Consider the following 25216-nt stretch of genomic DNA (forward strand, 5'->3'; position numbering starts at 1 on the left):
CACTCATGTGCAACAGCTCTCCTAACACCTTTTTAATGGCACTTATGCAACTCACTGTAGAGTCTGGCTTATTTGTCTGTCTTCAGTCCATGAGAGAAATCTCTGACTAGAACAGAAGTACCATCCGTTTATCCAATTGAAAAATGCTGCCTCAGGGGAATTGGCAAACTGTCTAAAAATGAGATGATACATGACCTCTGCTATGTATGACTAATGCTTGGCTTTAGAAGACTGTCAACAAGTTGTTTTATTAAGGGAACAGCAAGAAAACACAAAATCATAAAGACATTACAAGATTTATATAACAAGTAAAATTATGAAAAACCTGGAGAGAAACAGACTTTGCCAGTCTAATCTTCCTTCTCTGACACATTAGGCAGACCCAGATAAAATGTATAAAAGAGTTCTTTATTTCTAATAAAGATGAATATACTGTATGTGAACACATTGGACATTTTTATGATGTACTGTATGTTTAAAACATTCTTGAAAACTGGTTTATGAAGCCCAGGAAAAGATGCAATACGTCAGTATGTAACAGATGGTATGATCTATGTTACTGTAGCTGTGTAGCAAACTATACATATATCTGCCTTAATATCAACATGAAAGAAAAAAACTAAACTGGGGCAAGGGACATAGTAGCATCAAACATGAAAACTTGTACAACTTTGGAAAGTACACCTTTTAGACACACAAAGGACACATACATTGTATGTGTTAAATTTTTTTTTTTTTTTTTTTTTTTGCTTGTCAGGACATAAAAAGCTAACTACATCATTCACAGATTCAGCAGTCTGTTTAAATACCTTATTTCTACAAAGTGAATTTACATTTTTTTAAAGTACAAAGTGCAAATACTATGGTTTCCATTATTGCCGATTGGTGAGGGCAGATTCTCCATATGAGAAAGGAAATCTCAGATGTTTAACTTAGCCTTGCTTCTTCGAGGGATTCTGAAGAGAAAAAAAATGAAAAGACTTGAAAAGACTGAAAACCGTTTTATAAATATAATACACTAATATATAAAATATAATAAATATACTCCTGCCAGTATCTCATTTAGCTATTTAATCTGTATGTTTAAAAGGAATATTTTACTTACTAGTTTACTGGAAGGTAATCCTTCCCCTGGTTTGGCTCCTGTAAGACAAAATATGATATTAACATGACAGATTTACCAGCTGATGGAGCAGCTGCTGCTAATAAATTTTATTATAATTCGAAAAATTAATTTAAAAATTCAGATGTGCTCATGAATTTGAAAAACCTGCAAGATGGATTTTAATTTGCATTTGTTGTATATGCAGTCTTTCAGCCCTGCTCTACTGGTTGCTGGCTCTTTGACTTTCTCTCGTACTGCAGGTGCCCAGTGGGCGTGGTCTGGTCATTGTGTAACACGAGCAAGGGGAGGAGAAGCCGGGTTGTAGCCCCCCTCATTTTCACCTGAAAATATAACCCTTGGGCAGAACACCACGGTGAGCCAGAGCAAGACAGGATAACTACATGACCAAAAACCAACATTTATTGTCGCTTGCTTAACACAATACAATAGCAATGAATGTTACCTGCAATGATTGTAACTTAACTACGAACTGGTCTATCACAAGCACAGTAGTAAAAACCATAAAACACATGCGGTAACACTAAAAACCAGTTCAGTCTAGCAATTACACAATCACTAGGTATACAGCCATACTCTGGTCCAGCAATGAGAAAAGCACTATAAAAAGAGAATGAAAACAAAAAGTTTAAGTCAGTTCTCAATAAGAACAAGTTATAAAAAGTACAACAATTAAAAGCGTGCATGCAGTAAGAACCTCTCCAGGGGCGACCAGGGTGAGTGACTGGACCTGGTAGCGACCCGGTCTCTTAAAATACACAAGGAATCTCTAATATAGGCTTACAACCTCAGAATTATGGCACAAACATGCACACAATCTATTCTCAATCTCTGTTCATGCTATACCGTGCAGTCGTCTCACCGCCTCTACCTAGTTGCTCTTGGATCAGCCTCTCTACAGGCAAGCACAGCAATCCTTTATAGTGTCACTGATTCATGTGCTGATCAAAAATTGTCTGCATCTGTAACCTTGCATCCATGTCTCAGTGGTAGACACAGGTAGTGGAGAGGCTAGGGAGGAAGGGCATGATTAGCTCAGGCTAGGTGCTTACATTAGTTTGTATTGAGAACTCCTGGGCTTGCTGTTCCTATATAAAACACCTGCCCAGCCCCTTCCCGGTGGATTCAGAGGAACTCCAACACATATGACAATATCTGGAAACATCATTCCAACATGTTGGAGTTCTTTAAAAAAAAAACAAAAAAAAAGGATGACATGAGTGTGGATGCATGTTGGCTGGATAGCTCAGTTGGCAGAGCATCCGTCTCCCATGTGGGAGACCAGAGTTTGATTCCCCCAAAGGATGTATATTAACACCTTCCAGTTGGGTCCTTATGCAAGACCCTTAACGCTACTGCCCGACCACTTTAAGTCTGTAATGTAATGATTATATACAGTATTTTAATTTGAGGGTTTCCAGTCTTGGGATGCCAGTTCAACACACTTCTCGTTACATTCGGTCAATAACATGGCAATTATTATGTATGTGATTATTGTATTTGATATTTAATATACATCAATAGCTGCTCAGCTTACCTTCTTCTTTGATCACCCCAAGGCAGCCCATCAGCTCCTGCAGAGACAGCGCTTTGTTGTTGCTGATGTCGCAGTATTCCACAAACTTCTTAACACACTTCTTTGGCTTGGACTTCTTGCGCAGGAAGCGTTTGAAAGGCTTGATCTCCTTCTTTCCGATGTCTCCGCTGCTGTTTTTGTCCAGCTGACTGAAATACCAATGGACAACCCTCTCCTCCAGGGTGTGACTAGGGTCAGGCTCAGCCACCCTAAAAGTCAGATTTCAGTTTATCAGATTATCTGATAATACTATCCCTTCACGAATCAGGACAAAAATAACTCAGCAAAGCCCAGAAGCTTGCTTTAAAGGACATGGACTATATCAGGTTATTCCAACCATAATAAAGAGTGGAATGCATTTGTGTCTTTGTGGTGAGTGACTGAGCCCACTGATATGCATAAGTAATTGTACGATGAACACTTCATACCTTCCGGCGGATGCTGGATCTGTGACAGCATGCACCATGTCTGTCGACAGCGCGTCAAGAACACTTGTCAGGAACTCTGTTTTCTTTTCCCCAGGACAACCTGGAAAATGAACCACACATGCATGAGAGTGTGATTGCAAGCAGTATGTAGTCAATGTGGAATTAAGTGTGCTCGATACATAGATATAAAACATTTTAAAAGAGTACAATGCTATCACTATAGGTGGTCTAATAAATGTTTGGGGAATGAGGCTATGTAAACGGCAGTTCAGTTTTAACCTGAAAAGCACATAAAAACAGCAGTGGAGAAAATAAACCTGAGACTAGGCCACCTTTACTTGCTCTCATAAAGTATCAGACCTCCCTCATCTGGAGGGAGGAAGCAGATACCTGCCAATCATCCTGGAGGCCCCTGAGTAGTTGTGACAGCTGTAAGCTCTGAAGATGTTGCTGAATTTTGTGTGCATGAACAAAAGCGTGTTCAGATATCCACCTGACACAACAAGCGGTCTAAATATTGCCCTGACAGACACAGTTAGCTATGATATCAAAGGTTTGCATCTTAAAACCTGTCCTTTATTTGTAGTGGCATCACTGCTGGAAGTGGCTGACACATAAAAAGGATATTTGTAACAGCCCTTTAAAAACCAACTTTGAGACATTAATATTTGTAGAATGACGGGAAAGTTTTAAAATAAGGGACAAAGGCGGTGGAAAGGCCTTAATGACAGTAATTGTCTGGTGGGTCATATAGTTTTAAGACTGAGTGGACCAGTGTGGATCTAGAAGGGCTGAAGGCTACAGAGACCTGAGAGATTCCTGGATTCCATGCCTCTCTGCTTTCTCACAGTCTGGCTTCCCTGCGCTACTCTGTCTGTGGAGAAGAAGAAATATTGCACGGGTTGCAGCTCTTTTTATGGCCTAGGCCTGCAGGGCCAGATTCTCCTGTGCCATAGATAATAGTATGCTTTGCGTTTCTCTAACAGGTGGCGACCAGCACCGGCGTAAACACCCAGTCTCCACTCCACCTTTCTGAATTGTAGCAGCCAGAGCTGAGCTGAAGGTTTACGCATTCACATGTTCAAACTCTTCCACTGTCACATACAAAACAGACTTGCACTTAAGTTTTAGTAGGACCTCCATATCCCCATCCCAGTAAAATATCTGACCCACCTGTTAATAACCAAACTGGTGCCTTTCAGAGGCTCTTGTGGTAAATTAGTCTAGACAGTCAATACAACAGCACCCTCAAAAGGAAAAGTGTTTTTATCTGGCTTCTTACTGAAAAGAGATTTGTGGGATGCTATTGGACTTGTTTGAGGCTGAGTGTTTTTCATGGACAGATCCATCAGCTTCGTAATGCCACAGGAATCTGAGTGTGTCTGCAGTTCATTTAAATGGGAAGCCATCAGGTAATGCTTTAGTCCCTTCCTGATGATTTTTCTTTTGGGGCAAGACAGATCAGCCTCTGTCTGTCTGGATACTGTTTAACTCTGGGCAGGACATAAATGTTCCTGCTGTCATTCAAAGGAAATTTAGTTTAGCCATTTTCCATTCAGTTCAAGGCGGCAGTAGCAAATGACTCCTGTCATGTCCCATAATGGTTATAATTATGTAATACCCAAGTTTGACAGATGCAGGATGGAATCAAGTTGAGAAAGCCTGAAATGAAAAACTAAGATCAGATCCATTCGCAGGGCCTCCACAAATCTGCGAAAAGTTGGCCAGTTAGTTCATGTTTACATGAGAGTACCTGCGTGTTACTGTCAATAAGAAGCAGTGTTTTTCTATGGAGCCACATGGGGCACAGCCCTTTCAGCACTTACAGCCACAGCTCAAAATGCCTGCCCCAAAGCTACCTCGTGTTCCTGCTCTGAGGGGAGAGCAAGCCAACTACTCAGCTTTCCTTTCCTGCCCTTTCCAAGGCAGGTTGCTCCTTTCTCGCATCTCGCCTCATAAACCTTTCAACACCAGCGCTTCAACTGTAAATGGGCTGCAGCAATGTGAAGGCAACATTTATAATTATCCTGGGTTTGTACTGTGAGAGGGTTTACAGTCGTTGACGCAATCACTCTTGAAGAAAACAAGATGCTCTTAAGTCTCTCTTTTTTAATAGACACAGCCTGGTTTCTTTCATGATTGGATATCTGGCTGATATGTTGCAGCTTTCTTTGGCAGGTCTAGTATGAAGGTTGTGTGTCTGTGTGAGCTGATGACTATATTATTTATTGTCCCTGCAGTCAGAAGGAGCTCAGTTTGAAATTTTTCTACTGGCAGAAATAGAGAACAAAGATGAGATGTTTGCTCAGTGAACATGTACCTGTGACTGTCTGTTCCCCTGTTTTACATACTGAGTCTGTGATTTTCGAGCAGAGACAGAGTGCTGTTCTGCAGCACCTGCAAGCAGAGAGCACAGTTCTGTCCTGGCACACTGCTATATAAACAGTTGCGGATGGGATGAGAACAGTGGCAGCTCTGTTCATATGCTGCTAGATTATTAACATGTTTACCAAACCAAAAAAAAATTAAATAAAATAGTATAAACAAGAAATATTTGAGTTTGGTTGTAGACAGCAGCTGAGAACTGCAACTTTGCTTCACCTACCACTGGTTTTTGTTCACAAGTCACATAAATATGAGATGAAAACAACAGTGCCATCTGTGGCATTATAAAGTTGTGTCTGTTTAACACTTTGATGAGCAGAAAAGATAAAATGTGAAACTAGAGTCAGCTTATTTTAGAGGTAGAAGGAGGGACAGTGCAGGAGTCCTATTGTGTCTCTTTTCTTTTATCTGAACCCTAAAAGGTTTTACACAACACCCAGAAACAATGTGGTCACAAATCCTCCTAACAATTTAGATACCAACATTTTTTCTCAACTTAATAATTCATTCTGATTTCTGTGTCATTCTCTTCATCTTGAATGTTTTGTTTTAGTATTTTCATTTTATATATATATATAGACATAAAAAGACAAAAAAACAAAAAACAAACAAAAAAACAAAAAAAAAAAAACAGTATCTTGCCAGAAAATAGCTCAACCAATATTCCCAAAACCGAATTTACTGTATGTATGGATGCATGGATTCTGCATGTGATAAACTTTGTGTATACACAGTGGTACAGTTGATAATACAGTTTTAACACAAAAAATTGTGCTTTTTTTAAAGTGGATGCACCTGCTAAAATCCACCAATTAAGGTCATTACTGGACCTGTATAGTTCTTCCTCTCAGATTACAGGTGTCTCTCTATGACAACATGAAGGTATGGCATTTTATTGAGATAATCATGCTAGTTTACAACTTTTAACTGGATCACGGGTGTCGGCACCACACAGCAGACAAGCTTTAAGGTTCAGTTTTAGAGCCTCCACGTGAGACATAACAGTAAGTAGATGGATGTTTTTGTAAAGAAAATGTAAGCTATGCCCGTTTTTGTTGCTGCAATGGCAGTATCATTAATGAATATCAAAGTGTACCCCCAGGCGTTATGTTCCCATTGATGCCATGCTGATTAAAATCTGCTTCCACTGCAGGGTCATTTGACGCAAGACTGAATTCTGATTAACACTTTACCATTGGCCCTAACGACCAGAGGTTAGTGGGTGTTGGCAGTTTTTTTTTCAGTGAAAAAAGGGTATGAAGTATGGTTAAACACCTAAACTAACATAACAAAATGACCTCTTAGTTTTAATACAACCTCTGATGCTTTCTTCAGCTATCTAACCAAAAATCACCACATACTTTATTACTTAAATGTGAAAAAAAATGTTGTTCTTTGCCTCTTTATTAACAAGGTAGATTCCTTCCAGTCAAGTACTTTGCTGCTTTACAATTTCTCAATATCTCCTTTGAGATGTGATGCTTCAAAATTGAATCATTTTATGGTCCTAATAATTCTTACTGTGTGCCTTTGAATTGTCAAATTATGACATGCAAATATCCTCTAAATAAAGTCTCACCTGAAACTATGCTTACTTCATGACTTCCACCCCCAAACAGATCTATTGCCCTCAATTTAGTTATCTACACTGTTATCAGTCTTTGTATCACCACCTGTCTCTGGCATCCTATTATCCATTATCTCCACCTCACCACCCTGCTGTTTCTCCTCTGTGCTTTCATTCCACTATCCTCCATCTCCAGTGTTAGTTGAAGATTAATTCTCCCCTAATCTGTCTCTGTCTGCTTGCTCATTGACCAGTGAAGGGCGGTATCTGGCAATCCTCAACTCTTTATCAAGCATTTCCTTGACCATCAGTGGTAATGATGTCTACACACACACTCTGTGTTATCACAGCCTTGGAAGCGTGGCAGCAATGGCAGGCACATCTGCTGAAGAATTTCACCATGTGGTCTGATTAGGAGGAAAAACAGAGACCACTCTCTGGACACCTACCTTGGAGATGTCTACTTTTATAAAGGTCCTTTGGATGGGCCCTGGCATTGTCATCACACTTTGGCTGCTCATACCTGTGACAGTAAATACACCACATGCAAAAGAAAGTAAATTACTTCAAGGTGAAATTGCTGAAAAGGAGTGTTTACAACACTGAAACTGTCCTTGTTAAAATCATAGGAATCCAATGTTTTTCCAATTCCCCCTTACAGTTAAATCTTAGGGATTTAAATAATTGTTTTGTGGCAAACCAGCGGCTGTGAAACACATCCAAAAAGAGGGGAAGGATTTGGAGCTAGAAGGAAGACAGAAAAGGGAGGGATGGTGAGAAACAGAGAGAAGATGGGCAGACAGAGAGCGTGGGACACAAGGAAGCTTTCACAGTCTCCCTTCGTTTCTTTGCTATCAGCAACAGAGATGTCTATTTGGATGGTGTAGGATGTGTAATTGATTTATCTATAAGCGTTTTATCTTAATTTCCTCTAAAGTTGGTTGAATGAAGAAGTTTAAGTTAACAATGGCCAGGACATTTTTCTACAGAAGACATTTACCAAAGGGCATGTAGCAGGGCCGTACAATTATAATACTTAACAATAATTATCCCTCACATGCTTTTTGTAGCAACATTTTTTGCCTTTTAGCCAAGCAGACCAGAAAAATAATTTCAAGAATCATTGTGAGTTAGTGTATGTGCCATAGATAAACCTCGAACACAGCCAAGAAGACAGATATATTTTTGTTTAGGGTATTTATGGCTGACCTGGTTGAGGTTCCTGGCAAGGGCCTTCCTGTATCCACTAGCACACACCAGCAGTAGCCAGTGGATGGATGGCATTGGACTGGCTTGTAGAGTCCTCCTTGGGCACAATCGGGTATAAATACTGCATCATTCTTGTGCTGCCTCGCCTCTTCCAGGGCAGAAAGCCGCTCTTGGTCACATGACGAGGCTGGACAGAGGGGTTAAGATGTTTTACAGGAATCAGCAAACACACTCTCTGCACGTTGACTCATTCTTCTAAGCGTAACTAAATTCATTTTAATTCAAAAGCAAGGTGCAAGAAGTTGCTCTCTCGTCACACTCACTGCAAATCCCTGAGGAAAAGACGGAAGACAAAGGGGTGGAGGATGTGCACTTGGAGACAGTATGTGTAGACTGCTATATCAGCCCCCCCCCCCCATGACACTGTTTACTGACATTAACAGGCTAATGACTAAGTACAACTCCCTATGCCCCAAGTTAAGTAAATATTTGGACACTCCTCTGCCCTTTGTGGATGTGTGTGATAGAGATAAAAACAGACAAGAATGATGATCACTTTACAACTCCACCCCCACCTTAAGACACTGCTGCAAAATACAGTAAAGTACCAGGAATTTCTGTTTTTACATGCTCAAAATTTTTAGGAAGAATGCAATTTTTCTTGATCCTATTTATTCATACATACAGAGACTGCAGTGGTCTTAATGGAAGCGATGGGATTCTGCAGAGTCTCAGCAGGACCTAATCTGACTCATTTTTTCAGTGGAGCACCCTCCCTCTCTGCTGTGCGGTGCTCCAACAGAGATAAGAGCATTAAATTTGGGAATAGAAAAGGGATATTTTGGCTCTGAGGGTTTTCATTGTCAAGCGCTGCCTCTTTTCGGATCTTGCCTCAAGGCTCGGAAGCTACTGCGGGATTATGGATTTTTTTTTTTCTTCACTTATTTTCATTAGAAATCTTTACCCCCACAAAGGCAACCAAATGAAATGCCTCCCCGCTTTCTAAACCAACTTTTTTTTGCTCCACTTCCTCTGTATGGGCCCTCTTTGTTGGGACGGTGTTTTTTCTTTTACTTCAATACCCCAAAGAACATATGATAATCAAAACCATCATTGCTGCATTTCTCAGGCTTTATATTGGTTGTAAATTATGTTAATGGGATTCACACACATACTATATGCAGAAGGTTCTCATCTATTGGGTAGCCTAAAATACACAAAGCAACATATTTCCCCAAGAGCATGAAGGGACTGATATAAAGATTAAAATGCATGTGTGTAAAATAAAAAGAATGGGAGATTCTGTGTTTGTGCCATGTGCTGATAATTACAGATATGCAATGCGAGGAACCACAGAGAAGCAGATCCTCAAAGCCTGACGCACTCCAACACCAAGATGTATTGGTTTCACAACCCACCATCTGTCCTTAAAAGACAGGAACAGCCTCAAACCATGATTGCTCACAAGAGCAAGAAGAACACAGAGCGTGCTTTCAGTTGAGGTTTGCAAATACCCGATCGCCATTATTAAAGAAAGAACAGTCTTAGAAACTCACATGGTGCTCTGGTTCTATTGTGTTGTTGTCTGCGATCGTGCTCCTTCCACAGAGTGGGGTACTCAAAAATGATTTCTGAAAGAAAGTCACAAAGACAGCTTTATTAGCATATTTCCAGATCACACATGTATGTCATCTGAGCCAAACCTGGAAGTTCCAAAACTCACAGATGGTAAAACAGCCCTGAAGGTTAAAGTATCTCAAACTACTGCAGTAGGTGTGGAAAGTTAATTACTTATGACAGCTGTCACCAGGGATATACCAGCAAAACAAAGTGTAGGTAGACAATCATCTATCAAATGATCACATTAAGGTGGGATCACAATATATTAAAAAGACTGATGAAAACTTTCCAGTTGCAGTAATAACTTGTCCTCCTTTCTGTATTATATAATAATTTCCATTGCTATTTAGAGATTAATTTATATAAACATAATAATAATACCATATAAAAATACTCCAAGTACTACTTTGTTGCCAGCTAGCATGATCTGGTATGATGACTATTAACTTATAGTGAATGAGTCCCTGTTAACAATTGTGTAGCACTCCCTTCACTCTTCTTTTAGTTAGGCCTCAGTCTCACTTTAACATCAAGTGTGTGGACAAAAAAGAGCAAAATCTTTTGCTGAAGTCCTAGTTTTTCTTCATGCCTCATGAAATATTGCACTATCATTATGAATGATGTTTTCCTATCTCTTCTTCCCCCATTTCCATTTTTGAAGCGTGATACTGTAACTTCATTACATGGATAATCCTTTTTTTTTTCCCTTTTATGGATGTTTAGGAACTTTGCTTCTGAGTCTGTCTGAGGAGTTTCAGTAAACATAGGCCCAGAATCAAGAATTTTTCTCTACTGCCAGTCTGATGAATAAAAACTCACCTTCATCATCTGCTCCAGGCTGTGGATCCACCACTATCCCAGTCTCATCTGCATTTAGAATGGAGAATATTTGCAAGGAGACTACAATTACAAGACTTAGCTAGATTAGAGACCATTTAACTGTGTGAGATTTTGCACGTTGCCCGGTGAAGAAGGATGGAGGCAGAAGGAGACGAAAGGAAAATAATAAAAAGGAGGTGTGTGTGTATATGTGCTGAAAGCTGGGAGAGGTGACTTGAAGTGAATGAGAAAAGAGAAGAGGAAAACCAGAAGTTTAGTGGTCTCATAATCCCGTGGTTTCACTTCATGCAGCAAGGGAGGCTGTTTTGCAAAAGAGGGCAGATTGAGGTCAATTATCATAAATGAAGAAAAAAGTAGGACCAGTCATCCCTCATGTTCTTCTCCATCCTCTCACTGGGCTACAAGAGCTGTTTAAAGGTAGGAGAGACAATCATCAGACAAGTTTGAGAAGGACCAACTGACAGTGGGAGATTTAAGTATGTTTGTTTGGTTTTTGTTTGTTTGATCTGCGGTAAGAAGGAGACAGGAAAGGAGGTTGCGAACCGCTCAGAGTGAAACCATGGCTAGTAGGTGTGGTTAACCTCAGGTTGGGTCACTCCTGCACAAAGTAAAGCTCTGTTACTGTGTTTGGGGAATGGGATCTCTGACGGGTGGCTCTACAAACAGGGATTTAGCATAAAACTCTTTTTACCGATAAATTTCCATTAAAAAAATCAAACATTTACATTGAATGCAAGTTTGCTTTGCCAGCCATTCATCGTCTCATACTTATTTGGCCGATTACAATGCATACAGTCAGTGTGACTGAATGAGAGACATGTCATTACTCTGCTCAATTCAACGATGGAAATGCCATTTCAAAAAGTGTAGTTGTGATTTGGATTTACGATAAACCACTAATGACCTATCTTTACTTTGTGGCCTTTTACATGACTGTAACACCTCTTTCAGCATCTGCCAGGAAACCCCCGTGCTATTTGTGGTCTTACAGCATTAGTTTTATTGCTGTTTGTCGTCAGCTGCACATGATTCCAGCTTGTGAACGAATTTGTCTAACAGAGCAACAAAAATGTCCTTAAAGAAATGCTCTTGGGGTAAACACTGACTATATTCTGATGATAAAAGTACAGGAAAGGCTGCAGTGGAATCGTAGGTACTGATGGGCCTTTGCTGATCCAAAATATTGATGCAATCCCTGTTATTTTCAGTGCTGGCACACCACAAACCTACAGTTTATTCTGCTTTTCACCACGCTGTTTATCCGACCAGTTCAGATTGAACCACAACCCACTCCTTCACCTCCCCTCCTCCCTTTCTCCCTCTCCCACCACTCCTCCTCCTCTCAAATTTTGCATTCCCACTTGATGTATGTGTAATGACTTGGCCGAGCTCAGACAGACACTATAGCCATGACTGTTTACAGAGAGAGAGGCACAAACGTAAAAGTCACACTGACAGGAATAACCCATGTGACAAACACAAGTGGATGTATATGCACTTACATGCAAACACAAACACACACACACACTCAATCGCATAAGGAATCAATCTGAATAAACCCAAATTACACTCTTTGTGAGACTTCAAATAACATCAGTTAAACAAAGTGAGTAAGATACACAAGTTTTGGAGGAGAGTGAGATGAAATCTTAGTGGTTCTATATCTGGAAGGGAGATATTTGATGAAAATTAGACTGGAAGATAAAGTGTCAACATTTTATGAAACTGCAGCTGAAAAAGAACCAAGTTTTTTTTTTAATGTTAAACAAGATGAACTGATGATAAGTTAATGTTTTGCCATTGTGGTAGCCCGCTGTCCATTTGGCTGCCTGGTAAAAACAACAGGCATTTACAGGCATTGCAGCTCTGAGCAGTGCTTACCACAGACACTGTCCTCTGAGTTGTTACTGAGGAACAGATTGATGGTATTTTAGGCTTCAGGGTGCTCACACTTTCTTCAATTGATAAAATATTACAAAGGCAAGCCTTGACAGGTGACACATCTGGCACAATTCTGACACAGATGCAGGTAAGCAGACAGACACAAATGCATACATATACACACACATAAAGTATATGCAGGTGTTAACAGATGCAGATAATGCATTTGGGGAAAACAAGAAAGTAGACACGCATTGCACTTGCAAATCCAAACCTTCATTTGGGAAAACTGCTCATTGTGAACTGATCACAACTTCCAAATATGTCCCTTCAGTTTGCCTTATTTAGCTGGTTGGATTCGTCCTTTCCTTTAGCTAAATAACAATATTAATTGCAATAGGCAAAAATTTAATTTCACAGTTTGTTTCTTCTCAAGTATAATCAAGCAATGACACCAACAACCTAAACTCACAACAGAATATATAATTCCTGTATTGGTCCACAGCTCAAAACATTGAAATTCAACATTAAGCCTCAAAAACTGACCTTGATAACTGTCTATGCAGAGCTGGAGCATGCATTATGACATATATGTTCAACATGCACCCACGTTCTCACTATATGATGATGTTTAACTGTAACATGTTGCTGCCCAACGCTGTTTTTCACCTGCTATGTCTTTCTACATACACACTTGGCACATTGTTGATTTGGACAACGACATGAAGCTGCTGACTTTCAGACAAGTGACTGCAGGATCAAGACCTATTTACCTTTATCTTAGGAATAAAAGAAATTATAATAAATAAAAGGTTAGGTGGAAATAGAAAAACACACACAGAATAATAGAAAAATACACATAGTTCAAGCTTCATGTTATAATATTCATGCAGTGCTGTAAGAGCTGTGCCAGGCAGATACTTCCCCAATAATACAGTTTAAAAATACATTTTAATCCCAAAGTGTTATATCACTTCACTTTTACATTTACATACACCGATTAGTACATGTAATAGGTATGAATGTACTTATTATCATGTTTTTCTTGTGAGAATGTGTTGGGTATCCAGCGAGCCAGAAAGCAACATTTGAAAGTTTACTTTTCTTGAATTTAAGCCGTACCTGCTTTACTTGGCTCTCTTGTGGGCACTCTCTCTTGTTTGGATCCTGAAAAACAGACTCAAATTATTTAAAATTCACAGTCACTTTCCTGTTTTCAGCTGTGGCCAAATATAATATAGTAGAGGAGCATACAATAATTTTGCCTCTATTTAACGAAGCTGCCATATTGAACCATAGTAAACATTTTCTGTACTGTGGCAACAAGTATTTTTGTTTTTAATTAAATTGCTGTTAGTTCTTAGCAATTTCATTGTCAATTACAGCACTAATGCTGCTGCTACTTCTGAAGCCCTTTCACTAATAAGACAACTTCACAGGCAGTCACAAAGAGATGCACAAGCAGGACATGTGGCATTGGTTAGTTGACTGCATGGCAAACACTATCCTCTAAGAACATTTACATTCCTTACAGTTAACTTTTCTTGCCCAACTCCTCAGCATTGATTTTCTACTTGGTTTGTTTACACCACATCTCCATGTCTTGAGCAACGCTCAGCCCTCAGACAGCCCTCAGTCCTTGCAGCTGCCAGTCCGGTCACAGACCACTTTCCCAAAGGAGTGAATATAACACTCCCCTCCCCTCAACAAACATGGAAGGCCATGCTTAAATTTTATCATCTTTTTGCAATGCAAAATTACTGAACCCCAAATTCAGAAATGAAACTTGCTCCGGTTTGCTCTGAAGTCCCATGTCAAAAAGTATATCTTGCCCACCTTGGCATCGAGGTTTTTTATTGGCCACTGCTGAGCCACTAATGGGTCGTCCATTGGGGGTGACGCACCAGCAGTATCCAGTGTAGCTGTGGCACTGAACCTGTGATCGAAACAGCATGCAAACACGTTAGCTCAAGCTAAAGCAGGAATGATGTCTGTAAAAATGAAAGCTGTAAGAAAAAAAAGAAGTTTTAGCTGTGGTCTCATTGGTTAAATCCTTTCTTCTTTGGTCCAAAATAAATATAATTTATATAATGTTTTATTGTTACCTCACTGTAAGTGCCATCGGGGTTGCATACAGGCACAAAGACCTGTGGGAAGAGCTTCTTGGCCTGTTGCTCTGTATACTTCTTCTCTGCTACACATCTGGATGTATCTGAGAAGCACCACAAATCATCAAAATCACTAGACATCAGAGAGACCCAAGATTCAACCCACAACTCAGCTATTTTCTTATGTTCCACAACTATGAAACCAACATACTTAAAAAGTCAGAGGAGGATGTTGAATCTCACAGATGATGAAGAATTAGAGAAAAATGTAGAGAGTGAGAGGAAAGATGGGATTTTGAGGAAGGAGGGGTGGATTTTCAAGATACTTCGGAAGCTGCAGATACTCATGTGGCTGGGAATAGAACCAATACCACCAGTCTTATTAGGATCAAATCCGGTAAGCCTGCACTTTGCCTGGTGGTAAAGCCATTACTGAGTGAGCCAGCTTCTTCTGCTTCTGTAGAATATTCCAGTCACCCAAAAAAAGGGCTGATGCATGAGGAAAACTTGACCCATCCTTAATGTCTGTCTCACTTTCCTCCTAAACCTCGACCATCTGCTAAGTTCAGCCTGAGCTGTCTCCTCTATGTATTTGTTGATATAAATGCGGGTCAGCAACTTTTCACCTTTGTGCAGCTCAAGTCTTTTCACATCTCCCAGCCAGATCAATGCTACATCCGTTCACTCCACTGGTGCCTCTGCTCACCTGGCCAACAACACCAGCTGTGCAAACTCTGAAGAAATGTTAAACAAGGATGAATTTGATAATAACTTGTTGTGGCACATCAGCTGCCACACAGCGCCCGTGTGGCTGGGAGCTTAGAAGCACATTAAACCAATGACTCATCTAAGTTAAAAAGAGTCCATCACTTTGGTCAGCAGGCTTTCAGTATAGTGTTCATTACACCATTACATATGTGAGGGAATGGGTACTGGTTTCTCTCAGTCTAAAAGGCGCAGCACATGTGCGCGTGTGTCACTGACTGGTAAGGAGATGTTCTGGATGGAGGAAACACTATGAGCTGAGGCGCTCTAAAGTTAGCTCCAGTGGAAAAACCCCAAACCATCGTCCTTCTCCAGGGGGCTCCTACCAAAACGCTGTCTGGAAAAAATGACAGGACACTTGACTCATCTGAGCGCAGTGATAAAAAACAAATGCAATGCCACCCTCACCATGCTTAAACACAATCCCATCCTTGTTTTATTTAAGGGCCGGACGAGCTCTCTGGTTTATTTCTGCAGCTTATTTTCTGCCTTTCACTCCTTCCGTCCAGAAGCAGGGGGTAATGGTGGTGATGTTTTTGATGCATACAATGTGACTTTCATGGACTCTTGTCCCTTTAAGCTTCCTGGTTGGGATCCCCTATTTGCTGTCCACCACATCCAGATGTCCGCTAAGAGACATTGCCATGGAAACCCCAGCATGGGTACAAAATGGTGCAATGCTTTTTTTTTTATCATATGAAACTTCTTTTCACTCGCATTCCCTGCATTAGTGGTCTGATGCTGTAATGTGGTAAGAAAGGGGCATTGTCTCCAGTCTGTAGAGCGATGAACTGGCAGTATAGAGTTAGTGAGTGGGGCGGGGGCAAGAGGGGTCGAGAGCTGAAGCATTGAGGTGGATGGGTTCTTCCTTGGAACAAGGACTACAACAAAAAGGGAGTCTGTGAGTTGCCTGACCTTTCTGGCTTCCTTTCCCTTTTTGCTTTTCATCCCCAGTTTATTTTGTCACATATAACTTTACATCTGCCATGATAAAAATTAGACTGTGAATCCTTGTTGGGACATTTTTACCAGCTTATAATAATCTAACTTCTGATAGATTAAGTAATTTCAGATCAGTGAGAAAACTGTTTGGCTCATGAAGTCTTTTCTATTTATACTGACAGAATAATTTATTATTTAGACAAATTGATGAAACTTTCTCAATCACACAAATGATCTGAACTGTGTAACCATCCGGGCATCGGTGTACTCCCCCTCACCCACTCTCGCAGTGTCATCCCCACTTGTCCACCCAGCACTCAAAGATTCAATTATACTGAAATGAATTTAACCCACAGGTTTCTGATGTGACCCCTTGGCGCATTTGAGAGCATCAGGCGGCGCTGAAGCGTGACTCATGACCTGACCTTTGCATGGCCCTCGGTTGAACTGCAGCTGGGGGTCGCGGCACTTGGCTCTGAGGAACTCGCAGCGAGATGTGAAGGTCCTTCCATCGGAGGCGCACAGGGGCTTGCGAGGACTTTTTTCACATTCCATGTTGCACTCCTTATCCTGATCGACCCGCAGGAACTGCAGAAGTGAGAAAGTAGAAGATAAGCAGAAGAAAAACACTTGCTAAATGAACAATTTCTGAGAAGTTGTGAGCTCTGCACCAAAAACATTTTAATCTCCACAGCTACAAGTGGGATTGTTGAGGGATTTATGAAGATTAGGGGAAGCAGCTTTATAAAAACAGACTGTTACACTGAAAAGAGTCAGGGGCAGGACAAGTATCTATAGCCAAAGCCACACATTTGTTTTCTGTTTCTTAACTGTGGCTATTAGTTAAAAATCAAGTGGAACATTAGTTCATAGAAGCACTAGTGAGTACTGATTAAATGCAGGGATGAAAAAAAAGTGATGTCAGCACAAGCCAGGGTGCAGCCTTTGTTTTTGTCTGAAGACCTGGAGAAGATTTGACTGACACTTCCGCTTTTCTTTGTGTGTGATAACACCTGCCCAGGTATTCACCTGGACTTGCTCCTAGATGTGTTCTGCTCAGTCATGAAAAGAGAAAAAAAGGACATAGACCTCTGGATGAACGCATCGGATCACCTGTGTCAATGCCACCATTGTATATGCCATTGAGGCATAAAACCCCCTCACCAAGCCGCACAATGGGCTGGCGGTGGTGGTAAGGGGGGTGGCAACAAGCTGTGACTGCTACAATGAATAAAAAGGCTGAATGAGTGGCTGAATAAACTAGATGTCAGAGAGCTTTGTGCAGCTACAGACAGTATGAGCGTTTTCGTAAAGTTTGTGTGACTCATTCACTGTGATGGAAGAATGAACCGACTAGAGTGGATAAAAACAAACTCCACGCTCATGTCAATGCAGGTGCTGTTTTCAGCCAGTTATATTCAAGGATAAATACCTCTACGATTTCTTTGTCTCTTCTCTTATAAAGAAAATATTTGCACATATAAAACACAGGCATTTCTCTTTCAGTTTTGCTCTTGTGTTTTGTGAAATGTTTGTTTTAGGCGAATACACGCATATCCAGTATTTGTCTCTGTCAACTATTCACAGCAGATGGAAACATGCGAACATTCCCTCACATGCACTTCACAATCTGTGGCACAACACAGAAAAAATAAAGGCTTCACTTAAAAGTTTCCCATGAGTTCCCATGAAGAAACAATGTGGTGAATTGAGGGAGAGATGATCACCAGTTCATTTGTCAGATGTAGAATCTGACAAATGAAGTAAGAGATGAGGTTCGGTGGCAGCCCCCCCGCGTTCAGACAAGCACGGCTGCAGGGCTGCATACACCTGGGAAAGGGTTGGCAGGAGAGGCAGAGTTGCCCTGAGCCAGTAGGGGGGATATACAGCCCACTCTGTCAGCCTTGGTCATAAATCTTCTTGTGTGTGTGTATGTGTGTGTGTTTGTGTGTGTGTGGTTGAGGGGGAATCAGAGCAGTGAGGCCCGTTTAAACACATCGGAAGAAGAGCCACGGGGGGATGAGTCTTTTAAGCTGAAGTAGTTCAAAAAATATTTTTTTATGAGTCTATGCTTATTGGCTTTTAAAAGTGTTTGTAAAGTGGTGGTGTAGGCTCAGGTGATGGGGCAGGTTGTCCAATGACAGCAAGGTTGATGGTTTGAATCTCACTCCCTAGTAATCTGTCATTGGGCAAGACACATCACCCCTCCTTGCCTGCAGAGTCAACAATGCTGGTGTATGAATGTTTCGATGGTGGCCAAAGAGGCCGTTGGCGCCAATTGGCTGCCTTGTTTCCATCAGTCTGCCCCAGGGCAGCTGTGGTTGCACGTGTAGCTTCCATCACCAAGTATGAATGAGGAGTGAAGGTTAGATTAATTTAAGTACTTTGAATTCCATCAGCAATAAAGGACCATATAAATATAATCCATTATTTTTATAAAGTGATCAAACACTGCTACACTGATGCCTGCCTCTCTCTCTGTTATTGTCAAAAAAGAAGTAATTCCCTTCATTCCTGCAGTCACATGGATGAATAATGAGTGTTGAGGCTATCAGACTAATTTTTGCTTCTTATCTGGTAATTCAGTTGCACTCAGAGTAGGAGATAAGGAAACTGCTATTAACAATGTTTGGAGTTTATAAGCTGAGCTTAGATCACAATATAATGATATGTGTAATATTATCAAAATACTAATATTTTAATAAGAATATATCATAATTAGCATCAATACAGTTATAATGCAACAGCTATAATTTTAATATTAGAATAGTCTTTGCCTGCTTCTCATTATAGACTAGTGTTCCAGTCTCCTACCCTACTTGTTAGAGTCTTCATTCTAACTGACATTGTCCTGATCTAAGCCCCCCTTTATCTCTTGCTGACTTCACACACCAATCTCCTCATCTCACCCTTTGCTCGGTTTCTCACAGCCCCTACCCCTTCACATGAAGATGATATTTTTGCAAAAACTGCAACCTTCCCAAAGCCAGCAAACACACTGATAGTGTCTGTGTGTGTTCAATCATCCCTGCCAGCACTCTGCAAAGCCAGTGCCCTCACACCACTCCAGCATTATCAACATTGGCCCCTGCCAGCCAACAGACTGACAACCCAAACAGAGTCATTGAGGAGCTCAGCATCCTGCTAAATGTTCACTATACAGCACACAGCAGAGCCCCGAGTTCACCAAACAGCTTCGAGATCACTGCATGGAAAAGCACAGCAAGCCATGAAATCAGCCACCCATGAAATCAACCACCCAGATCCCCTATCAGACGTCCAAGTATTTATTTCAAAAGTCACAGTTGGTCACACTGAAGATGGGCAACAAATAAGATGTGAAAGTCAATGAGAGGAAGAAGCTTTAGAGATTAATGGTGTGATGAGGACCTCTTCCGCTTGTGCACACCCAAATCTCTGAATGTCTGGCCTGTGGTGATGGATGGGCATGGCTAAGGCACAGTTCTGACACTCCCCTGATGTCTCATTCCAGCCTCTCCAACTCAGCACCATCATCCTGCACAGCAACATGGTGGGGAGTGATGGATGGTCTACACCTCAGCTACACGCAGTGCAGGCTTCCACCCTGCTTTATCATAAAAGGAGACTCATACAAGACGGGACACATATTGTGGCTCAAACCCATTTATTGCTAAAACCCTTTTCTTGTCTACTTCCAGACAGCTGGCTCTCACTTTCTCTGTTTGACTCTTTATTTTGCTCTCTTTTCTCTCAGTGTTTCTTTTGGTTTCTTTGTGTGATCTCTCTTGGAAGATGCTTTCTGCATCTGCTCAAAGAATACAAGAGGTTGGCAAAGGAACAAGAGAAGGGCGAGAGACGGCGAGACACGCAGAGTGTGAGGGGAAATTTTTTTTCCAAACCAACCGGCATACAAATCAAATCCTATTACCTCCCCCTGGCTCTATGGCATTGTGGGATTGAATGGAGTACGAAGGAGGCGAGCCTCCAGCAGAGAGCCCATTGTAGGCTGATAAGGGCCCTGCGGGCTTGGAGGCCCCTGCTTCCAGTGCCCGGAGAGGCCCCTCACACCACAGCCCTACAGGGTCAATAGGGGCCCCAACTGAGAGCTGTAGCAAATGTGTTAAATGGCCTTGGCGGGAGTTTCCTGCATGGATGCAAGGATGCAAAAGGGATCATTAGTTTCCAGCATGGTGGAAAGGGAGGAAAATGTCAGCCTATAACCACCCTACTAACTCAATCAAAGGAAAAAAGCATTTAATTGCTAATAAAGATTTGAAAAAGAAACAGGTGTTTTAAAAGGACACCATTGATCAAGTAATGATAAAAAATGCCTCCTTGGGCAGATGCACAATTTGATTAAAACACAAGGACTATGCCTATATATCTTATTCAATTGCTATCTACAGAGTTTTTTAGGGCTCATTCACACCAGCCTTTTTGATTAGAATTCTAGTCCATTTGCTCGTAAAGTCCAATTAGTTTGGGGTATTGTGAATGAGCAAATGAATTTTGATTTGAATCAAAGAAGCAGACCTACAAACGCAGGTCTTGGTATGTTTCAAACTGACCAAATACAGGAAGACAACTACAAAATAAAGTGCATTGTAGGTTCCGGCACATGGCATCGTGGGTAAATGCAACAAAAACATACACCCGTGTAGGCGATAGGCAGCTCTGGACAGGAGAAACAACCTGCATTCAGAAATGGAAGAATTCAGTAAAAGTTATGATAGAATCTAAGCAACTCAAGACCGGTAGGATCTGATGCAGCTCCACATTTAGCTGTTATCTACTGGAAACCAAAGTTGCCCTGCATTAACCAATAGATGAACAAATATTTTTCTTCGCTGGTTGTCTCGTCTTCTCCTTCAGTAATTCTTGGTGCAGTGCCACCTCTGGTGGAAAGTGGAACATGCTATTTAAAAGGTCCAATTCGTTTGATAAGTGCAACATGAACGCAATCTTGATCTGGAAGAACATTGTACTCCCCCAACTGAAGTGAGTCCCCAATCGGACTGAGTCTAGCAAACTATCCTGGTGTAAATACACCCTTAGGATACACAGACGGATGGACAGTTTAGTCCGTCTTCTGGCATATAATTTGATCCATTTTCAGGGAGCTTAGCTGACATGCAACCAGTGAAAGAAACCAGCCAGAGAAGAAGAAGAACAGGAAGGAAACAAAAAAGTAGAAGAAGAATGAAATCGAGGACAACAACTGTAGAAACTGCATGTGTTTAGGGTGTGTTGGGCGGGTGGAAACAGCTTCATACCGGTGCATTACCGCCACCAAACATTGTTTGCAGCTTGCAGGAGTGAACTCTGAACCACTAGTGGATGAATTGACTTAACAACCATGGCAACACATGAAAAAATGAGGATGGCGACGTATGACAACGTTTGAAAAGGACGTCCCTATTTACGTACATAAGGGAGCATAAATGGACCTTAAAGGCAGCCAATGTTCTATGTGCCCTCTTCCTTTTGCACATCATTTCTTACTCTCATTTACTGTGGAAAAAGTTGGCCTCATGAATAATCTGGGCAAATATCCCATATATTTGATTGCCTATTTAACCTCAAATATGCACAAAATATCAATGCAGACATTTCCTTGAAACCGGCAACGATCTCTCCTGTGTCACTCAAACAATAACCCATTAATCACTCACTGAGTTGTGTAAAACAAAGTCCAGTGCTCCATGTGCTTTTCTAATAAAGCAGGTCTAATGAACCACAATGGAGAAGTATGTCCCTGACATAGAAACCACTGCAACATGCAATAGAGTAGAAAAATTTCTCATGCTTGCAGTTTTATCATAAGCATAGTGGGCGTTATAAAAAAAAATCAAAACGCAGCACAAACACAGCTGCGCCTGTATAACCTTTCATTACCTGCTGTGCAAATATGATCACCTTTAAAGAAATACTAAAAACACACATCTTATCAGTAGATTTGGTTCAAGTGATTGTGTATCAACTTAGAAGAGTGGTGGCTCGGTGAAACAATTCCTCCCACATTCCACAACTCCATAGTGCTGTCAGGGAAAAGGGATCTCCAACCTTTCACCTACAGGTTAACAACTCCTGGCCATTTGTTTCCAATTGAATACTAAGCCATCTTAACCGAGCCATAAATATGGTGCTAGGGAGGTGGCTGTCACATCAACCTCTAAATCAGGAGGGGAAAGCCTCTGACAGGGCACATTCCGCTCTCTATTAATCCTTCTTTGGCACTGTACCTGAACTTGATCATGGCCATGAAATTCTCCTCAAGACACTTTTTCTCACAGTTTAATGAAAAAATGGACAAGATGTTGCTGTTCTGCCCTGTGAAGTAGCATGACAAGTGGCAGTTCAGTCTGAAAGGCCACTGGAATGACAACAGTAGAGAGAACAGAGGCTGAGAAGCTGGCAGGCAGGTAACAGGCACTGAGAGCAAATCACAAGCAGGGAAGCAGATTCCTCAAGTGCAAGACAGCAGCTTTTTATACTTACACATACAGTGTAGACACTTTGAAACACAGGGATGGAGTTTACAGAACTAAAATTTCTTAGGTTTTAAATTCCGTCAGATCTGAAACATTGAGACAATGAAAGCTTCTTCTTTAGGGAGAAGATTTTTCAAAACACATTTCAGTCATGTTCTTATGATGAATAGAAGTTGATTCATCAATTGCTGCATAAATATGTTGGATTATTAGAAGGGAAAGTGTTGAATGAAAAACACCTGCTTTAGAGCAACAGTTCTATTGTTAAAATAATGTATTTCTCAGTAGGGTCTTCCATGATTACACAGGATACCCTTCTCATTAAAACCACATTTTACTCACGAGAATTAATGTAAAGTATTTTTTACTTTCATGTGGTTTCATACCGTGAGAGCGGAGAACTTCTGAGCGCGTCCAGCACACAGCAGACAGAGGACGACCAGCAGCGGACAGACGCGCATCCTGACGCAGCGAGGCAATAAACTCTCCAAATTACGCACGGTCCAAAATTCACTGCACTGCGTGGACTTCACCTAAGCACAAAAATTGACCTCGAAGGAAGTCGAAAGCTGTTAAAAATGTAAACTATTCCCCGTGAAAAAATATCTGTGCTGAAGAGAGAAGGCTGCTGGTTTATTTCACTTCGTTTCGTTGGTTTCGTCTGCCACAGCGTTTAAGTAGACACTCTCCTTATTTCTGGCAGGGCGATAAACCCCCCCTGTATCCCTGACCTTTTCCCCTCCCTCGATGTCTCCTTTCTTTTTTCCTCTCTAAAATTTAACTTGTTGTCCCCACACCCCTTTCTACCACACTTGATTTTTTTGTGGACGAGATCTCTTATCGGATGCAGGCTGTTCTCCGGCCGGTGGGGAGGCAGGTAGCAAGGTAGGTGTAGGTGTAGAGGTATACTCCGTCTGCTGCTGGTAGCTCAGCCAAACACGTCACGCATTTTTCTCGTTCACCCACCTCCTTCAAAACCACAAAACCTAGATTTCTGCTTTTCTTCAAAATTTTATAATTATGTTCGATTTGCAGATGGAACGGATAACACAAGAAGAAACAATATGCACACAAATTTCTGTACTGCTCTGCACTCCCAGCACAGCTTCATACACATGCTCTTCACCAGGCTTTGCAGGTCAGATACATTTTTCATTAGTTAAGTTCTCAAAGAAAAGGTTCCCAAACTCCTACAAGTTCACACAAAACACAAATCCCGAACAATTTAGTAGTAAGAAATAACTTTATATTTACATTTTAAAAGCAAAACACTTCACTTTATTCATTTGTCCCTCGAGAGGGCAATTTGGTTTGCAGCAGACATGTACAATCATCCGTCAAATTTTTTAGTGTTCGTCTTGGAACCTCCAGAAATCTGCCAAATCTGTGGCCATCAGAAGCTCCTAGAACTGTACAAAACGACATTTGCAACATTGGCGCCACTTAGCGGTATTTACCAATAGATGCAAGTTTTCACAGGCTTCTCAAGTAGGCCACTGTATTTAGCAGTGATCGACATAGGTTTGGTGGTAGGTAAATAAATAAACAAATAAATAAATAAAGCCAGTGAAAATAATTCAATTATTGCCCAAATGTGAGACTATATGATATCTAAACCACGTTGATTCTAAATGGGACTCAATTAAATTGATTAGTAGCCCAAAATGAAAGTAAAAAAATCAAAGAGAGCCTGCTGCCAAAATGTGGGGTATTTTGATTGGTCAGACATAGGTGAAGCCTTATTAATACCCACCTACCATATGTGATTTTGGAAATCAGGGAAACAAATTCTTATGCAGATATTTCATTTTATTATGCTACTTGTACTTTGTAGAAAAACCTATGTGCAGAAAATATAGGTCTCTTCCTAGACCTATGTATTGTAAGATTAATTAATGAAGGACAGGTGTAAGCTGATATCAGTGTAATTGAAATAAGTTGTTTATTTGTTGTTATTGCATCAATGACAGTTAGTGGCCCTGTGGTTGTCACTGTTACACTAAAGAAGAAAAAATATTTTAAGGAATAGCAACTTAAATTAGAGGTGCAAAATTATCACTGTATTATTTTACTGATATTTTTCTTAAGATTTTTATTCACAATGTTTGGTCATTTTATGCTTTGGGGCCTTACTTTTGGTTCTTTCTTTCTTTCTTTCTTTCTTTCTTTCTTTCTTTCTTTTTAGGGAGGATATTACTAGCCATTTTGAACCTTTCGTGGGTGTTTTATTGATTGATTGATTGATTGATTGATTGATTGATTGATTGATTGATTGATTGTATCATTTAGATCTGAAGAC

The 25216-nt window shown here is 40.8% G+C and overlaps 1 protein-coding gene across 2 annotated transcripts; it reads right to left on the minus strand.

Annotated features, from left to right (window-relative positions):
* Positions 1-230: 230 nt before the first annotated feature.
* Positions 231-23798, minus strand: smoc2 (SPARC related modular calcium binding 2). Of its 2 annotated transcripts, none has more exons than XM_042011202.1 (13): positions 23304-23798; positions 16870-17032; positions 14735-14841; positions 14466-14565; positions 13752-13796; positions 10728-10808; positions 9845-9919; positions 8289-8475; positions 7529-7602; positions 3128-3227; positions 2661-2908; positions 1106-1143; positions 231-956 (listed from the first exon to the last, which is right to left on the minus strand). In XM_042011202.1, exons 1-13 carry the CDS (start codon positions 23376-23378, stop codon positions 933-935), a joined length of 1317 nt encoding a protein of 438 aa, XP_041867136.1. In that variant the 5' UTR covers positions 23379-23798; the 3' UTR covers positions 231-932. The 2 variants fall into 2 exon arrangements, with proteins under 2 accessions (XP_041867136.1, XP_041867137.1); XM_042011203.1 differs by having other exon boundaries at positions 10728-10775; positions 23304-23797.
* Positions 23799-25216: the final 1418 nt, after the last annotated feature.

The sequence above is a fragment of the Melanotaenia boesemani genome, chromosome 16 (genome assembly GCF_017639745.1).
Source record: "Melanotaenia boesemani isolate fMelBoe1 chromosome 16, fMelBoe1.pri, whole genome shotgun sequence".
NCBI classification, from domain to species: Eukaryota; Metazoa; Chordata; class Actinopteri; order Atheriniformes; family Melanotaeniidae; genus Melanotaenia; species Melanotaenia boesemani.

Excerpts from the sequence above, each read along its gene's own strand:
- smoc2 (XM_042011202.1), bottom strand. The coding sequence starts at position 23,378 with ATGCGCGTCTGTCCGCTGCTGGTCGTCCTCTGTCTGCTGTGTGCTGGA. Across the intron at positions 14,842-16,869 it reads CAACCGAGGGCCATGCAAAG|ATACATCCAGATGTGTAGCA; the intron begins GTCAGGTCATGA and ends GGTGCTTCTCAG. Across the intron at positions 2,909-3,127 it reads GATCCAGCATCCGCCGGAAG|GGTGGCTGAGCCTGACCCTA; the intron begins GTATGAAGTGTT and ends TCTGACTTTTAG.